The sequence below is a fragment of the Stegastes partitus genome, unplaced genomic scaffold (assembly GCF_000690725.1).
Source record: "Stegastes partitus isolate 25-593 unplaced genomic scaffold, Stegastes_partitus-1.0.2 Scaffold3790, whole genome shotgun sequence".
Classification (NCBI taxonomy): domain Eukaryota; kingdom Metazoa; phylum Chordata; class Actinopteri; family Pomacentridae; genus Stegastes; species Stegastes partitus.
The window spans coordinates 1-6,253 of NW_007581521.1; the positions used below are offsets into that span (position 1 = coordinate 1).

At 41.0% G+C, this 6,253-nt stretch overlaps 1 protein-coding gene across 1 annotated transcript; it reads right to left on the minus strand.

Annotated features, from left to right (window-relative positions):
- Positions 1–2,145: 2,145 nt before the first annotated feature.
- Positions 2,146–5,333, minus strand: LOC103376296 (heat shock 70 kDa protein 12A-like). Its single transcript, XM_008306672.1, has 4 exons — positions 5,052–5,333; positions 4,571–4,795; positions 4,312–4,483; positions 2,146–3,187 (listed from the first exon to the last, which is right to left on the minus strand). The coding sequence occupies exons 1-4, from the start codon at positions 5,331–5,333 to the stop codon at positions 2,157–2,159; spliced, it is 1,710 nt and encodes a 569-aa protein (XP_008304894.1). The 3' UTR covers positions 2,146–2,156.
- Between the last annotated feature and the right edge of the window lie 920 nt (positions 5,334–6,253).

The window sequence follows — 6,253 nt, forward strand, 5'->3', positions numbered from 1 at the left end:
AGCCGCAACCTTATCACAACTCTTCTTAAACTTCAAAGGTCCTGATGACGTCCAGAATCCCAGCATGTTTTTGGGCCACTCCTTCTGTACTGATACAGCTTCCAGCCGAGGGGTTCCAGACCACCTAATCAAGGCCACGGGCCTCAAGTGTATCTGTTTCTGATCTGATCCAACCCTCAAGACCCACGTTATGTCCACTCTTTGCTTCATTCTCATGGGACCCTTTTGGGGGTCTGCCGGCCCGGGAGGCACTGCTGATCCCTGACTAAGCATTTCCCCACACACAGCTCATTTAAATTATTGCCATCGCACAGCTCATTTTACATCCAACAAATAATCAAGCTTCAGTTTGATAGTGTTGTCTGAGCTAGCGAATGTAGAAAATAATTAAAATAAATAAAAACCACTGAATGAGAAGGTGTGTCCAAACTTTTGACTGCTACTGTATATCATATTACCCAATAGCTCAAAATAATGTAATGATATCATGTTCTGTGACACTACATTATGATGTGTTTTACACACATTTTAAGTTCATAGTATGCCTACATTCTCAGTTTTAGTTCACGTTAGCCTAACCTAGCCACTGAGTGAGCTTAAAAGATATATGACTTATTATATTATATAATAATAGATAAGTATGTCTTTTCTCTGTATTAATGTGTTTTAAACTTTTAAAGTGTACATCCTGTTCATATACACTGAAACTTAAAAGGGTCAGAGATATAAACTAAACCCTAATGTCTGAATGTTTGGACTGTTTTAAAAATATGGAATTACATGACAGCTGTTTTTATCTGGTCATTAGACACCTAAGTTCTGCTAAAACTGTTGATAATCATGTAGTGGTCTTGTTTATCAAGATTCTGACAGCTGTGAGGCAGATGTAGCCGGTAGAGGTCATCTTTGATGATGATAAAGATGATAGCGTGTAGAATTCAGACTGTTTAAAATGTCATGCTTGTTTTTAATGTCATGTTCATTTGGATGCTTACAGTGCCTTCTAAAGTCTGTCTGCAGAGAGAAACACCTGAACACCAGCAGGTGAAGCATGATGATAAAATAACAAGCAGCTATGAGGGACTATGAAGGGCCACGAGGCAGGTAACAGTGGCATAAAGAGAAAGATAGATGCTGTGCTCCTCATGATCAAAACCTTCTATTTTGAGCACAAGATGACAACAAAAAGATGAAACTGACTCCAACACAGAAGCTCTGAACACTTCAGACTTTATTGAGTAAAGACTTTAAAAGAACCCATTAACAGCCTTCATCATGTTCACCAACAGTTCAGTTACACAGGACAGGCCAACATACTGCATTTAAACGTTATTCATGTTGTTGCTGTTATAAAAGTTATCAAGTCACATCAGCCCAAGTGATCATAGAAGTTAATGTCTTGACGGAGGCTTCATGGAAAAATTAAAAACCTTAATTGTCTTTCAGCTGTATGCATGTATGCTGTTTGATCTACAAATACATCTTTAGGGAGGATACACGGATCTGTAACAACAGGCAGCCAACAAAGTCCATCACCACAAGGATCCCATTATGTTACACAAGTTAGACGTCAAACCACTGTTGAGATTTTACAGTGTTTTACATTCATGTACCTTTTTATTTGTCAGGCTAGAAATAAAACATTAGATCTACTGAATAACTCCACATCAAACTAACAAAATCAGGTTTCCCAGCTAGCTTTGGACGTGGAGACGAGCAACATGATAGTTATCGGATTCACAGCTGGGACACTGTGCTGTGATAGATTCCTGAATTACAGTGAATCAGCACTTCAGCGTTGCTACCTATAGGTTTATGACGTATCTGAACATTGTTTTGCAGAACTCCATCACCAGGAACATGGAAAAAGTCACTAAATTAGAACACCACAGAGCTGTCTCATTCACAACTCTCAGAAGTTGTCTTTTCATCAGTCAGCATCATAACAAACACAAAACCAATATAATGTCAGAAAACACGCTTCACTGTCTACAATCAAAAGAGTAAAAACACGTTACATGTTACGTTAGATCATCATAACTGAGGGCCAGTGATCACCATGGTTCCCCCAGTTTAACCAGTTCTAGTGGCTCTAACCCTGAAGAACTCCACCTCTTCTTCATGGTGCTCCACAAACCTTTGTTTCTGAGGCATCTTTATGATTTAGTCATGAAGTTGAGCTGAACTGATTCTGTCAACCCAGAATCTATGTCGGTGGCTGTGGCTGTCATTTCTGTGGAGCCAAACCTGATTTTCAGGTTGACCCGACGGTTCATGCCACCTGCAGTGTTTGGCATGTTCACCACAAACGAACCAATTGTCCTCAATCCCACATCATCCACATACTTTGCATCTGATTTTTCTGTGCAGTAAAATGAAAAGTTCATCGCTGTCTGGTTTTCTGTTTGTGGACAGAAGCTGTGCTCTCTGGTTTCATTCCAGCCCACATCTTCATCTATTTCTACCAGTTTCTTAAAGACACCACCACACCAGTCACCCTCTTCATTTGTGAATTTCTTGTTTGCCTTGTGTTTGGACTCATCAAATCTCACTGAGACAGAAATCCCATAAGTAAAGGCACTTTTGCGAGATGCCAGAACCCCTGGGTTTCTTCCAAACAGCACAGCTCCCTTCACAATTACTTCTTGGGGCCTAAAAGGACACAGAACCTGACACTGAGAACTGAACTGATCCTTTACATGTTGACGCAGAATCTGGCTTTCAGCATAGCCCCCCACTAAGAGAATGTATTTAATCTGGGAACATTTCCTCAAGATTTCTCTGAGACTCTTGGTGATACTTTGAAGACTCTGATCAAAGAAAGACCTCAGTCTACCTTTTGAGATGGTGATGGACCCGCCATCCCAGGAGACACCTCGCACTGGTTCAAAAAACTCTTCCAAATCTTTCACTTCCTGAGCTAGTGCTCCCAAGTTAAATGGGCAGCTGATCGCCACATTATCATCATTTTTTTTGAAAACTGAGAAGTCATAGATCAGTTTCTGAACCTCACTGGGATACTTTCGTTCATATTTTTCCCAGACACCATCACAGAAGATTTCTTTGAGAAGCTCTTTGAATTTTCTGTCCACCGTTTGTCCGCCCATATCACTGCCAGAGACTTTGTGCAGCTCCTTCAGTTTCCCTCCACCCAGGACTTCATGTACAGTGATGTCAATGGTTCCACCTGCAGGACAGAACGAGCTGAAAATCACCGAAGACACCATCTGCACAGATACCAGTCCTTACTGGTCCACACACATGTAACACATTAGACAGATGGACCATGAAACTTTGTACTTGCATCAAATTTGAGTCTTTTTATGTTTTCTTGGCGTCAGTGAGGGATCAATAGTTCCACCTATGAAACCTCTAAGCTACATGTATGGATTATTGTCCAGATGAATAAAGGAGCTATTGAAGGTACATCCTAAGTCCCACAGGAAGTCCACCATTTTGAATTTACTGAATCATTTTTACACAATTTTTGCCATTTGCAGTTATTAATATTGTGACTTTTATTGAATATTTTGGTGTTTTGGCGTAAAAACTGAGGTTGTAACTAAAATTTGCATCGTCTGATTGACACCCAACCCTCATGTTTGATGACTCACAGCCTGCAGACATCTATAGTCAATATTGAGTTACAGTCATAGTGACACCTATTTTATTGTCTTTATTTTATTTATCTTTTTATTTGTTTCATGCAACAAACCGAGACCTGTGAAACTGTTTCATTCTATCATATCACGTAGTTAGAATGACAATAAAGTTCAGTCTGAGTCTGGACACAAGAAGTCAGATTTATGTGACATCTTTTGATTTAAATCAAATGTAAATGCTGTGTTGTACACAGGATGTACAGCAGCATAATGTTTGTTGCATGGTGGCAACAGGAACTGATGGGAAACATGCAGGACATCAGGTCCACCACCAAGCGGTCCAGGCAGGACATAAAAGTGAGTTGTTCCCTCAGTCAGCATCCTGCCAACACCACTGATTTACACAGAGGTGCAATAACTGCTGCTGGCAGCTAAAATCCTAATTAGAATTAGAATTAGTTGGTAGTAAGAAGTCTGTCAATCAATTCCTGAGTGAGCAGCAGGTTCTGTCTGACCAGAGTTAGTGTTTTTAAGTCTGATTTGGATCCACCTTAATCTGACTTCCTGACAGAGTTTTAACAGAGTTAGAGACAGAGGGAAAACATTCAGACCTCAGTCCTGTAAACCAAAGTATGGCTTAAAAACAGTTGGTGTGAGTAGAATCAGAATTAGAATCCTACAACCTACATGTGAATCAAACAGATAGTACCTCCACAGTCCACAACGATGTACTGTGTTCCTGGAGAGTCATCGAGTTTGTCTTCTCCCTGGTTTTCTGCTATGAACCCCTCAGCTGGAAGCTTCTTGCAGTAGACCGAGGCTGCCTCTGGCTCCAGTGCTATCACCAACTTGTCTTCCTTTCCTTTGGTCACAATACCAGCCTACGAGTGAACAGAAAATCAGGCCTTCTCATCAGAAATACCACTGTACTGCAGGTTTCCCACCTCTAGATGTCCTCAGTGTGCTACCTGAGTCGCAGCTTCTCTCATGAACTGCTTTGCTGAAGGATCCCAGATAGCAGGTACAGTCAGCACCCAGGTGAAGTCAGAGGCTGTAAACTTCCTCCCAGATGAGTTCTCTCCAATGGTTTTGAGTGCGTCGTCCTTCAGGTATCTCAGTGCTTCTGTAAACACCTTCAAGGCCTTCATTGACTTCCCATTTGCAGCTTTGATTGTCAGATTACTGTTAACTTCCTGGTGGTGATTGACTGGATGTTAGTTCATACAGTAACTGAACAGTGTTTCTGAAGTCGTACAAAACATGAATGTCTGAGTCAAACTACAGCAGCAGTTCACTAATGAGACAGTGTTCTCATGTAATTCTAATGACTGTCCTGCAGTCTTTGTGTTAATATGTTGTGGTGAGTTGGACCTTTTAAGGCCCAGTGGATTTAAAGAGGTATTATATGTATGTTCATTGGTCTGATCAGAGTAAGAATCATTTACTCACTTTGCCGTAGAGGGACATCTTGAAGCAGTTGAAGAAGAACTTGTTTCTGGCTTCATCACCCCTCATTTTACCATAAGCCAATTTGGCTTCATAACCAAACTTGAGAAATTCTCCTCGTTCATTGAACAGAACGCAGGTTGGAGTCTTTACCGTCTCCAGTCCAACTTCTTTACCCCAGATCTTTAAATAGGGATCAGGTTCTTCCTCTCTGGGTGTTATACTATAAGCATATCCACTGTATGAAGTGCCAAAGTCTATGGCTATTATGAATGAGTCACCCATTGTAGAAACAGGTCCAGGTAGTCAAGGTGAGGAGGAGAATGACTGTAATGAAATGCAGCAGGTGCAGTATATGTATTATCTGAGCAGGAGGCGGGGCTCGCCGAAGGTTTGCCTCCCAGTGAGTTCAGAGTGGAGCTACTGCTGGGATCAGAACACATTCAGTCTGGGCAGGGCGAGGACGGAGCAACAGCAAAAGGAGACCACGGAAAGGCAACTTCAGGTAAAGACATCAGATCATTTTCAGAAGTTTGACTCTGACCTGTCTACAGATTACAATACCTGCATTGTTCAGACCATTTAAGATGAAACAGGAACAAAAAAATATTTTAGTTATGTTAAAGTGGAAATGTTGGTGAGCAGGTTTCTGTCAGGACTCGAGGAAAATTGATGTTTAATTTCCCCACCGCTACAAAAAGGTAGTTTAATCTCAAACAGCAAAGCACTGACAATGATTAACTCTGAGACAGAGAGAGGAGGAATTCAGCTCATCATATGTCATGTGTTGATGTTGGAACTGAATCTAATTCCAAGTAACTTTGAAAAATGTATTGCGTGACAGAATTTGACTTTTTCTACAGTTTTACTCCATCACATGAGGTTTGTACAGTTTCAGAAGCTCTCAGCGTTTCCATAAAGACAAGAGACAGCTGTGAAGTTATCCCAGTATTCAACAAGGTACAGCCTTTGAGGGAGATAACTTAGAAGACAAATGATGAAATATGTAGCCTTACATTGTGACCACAGGCTGTGGTATTTAAGCAGAGTAACTTTTGATGTTTTCTAACAGACTGACAAAAATGGAACCTCGCAACCAACAACAAAAACATCAGACCAAGTAACATCTTCTGATCTGACTATTCAAATCATGTGTATCAGGATTTAAATCAGTGACGTGCGGTGAAGAGAGGCTCTGCCTCACC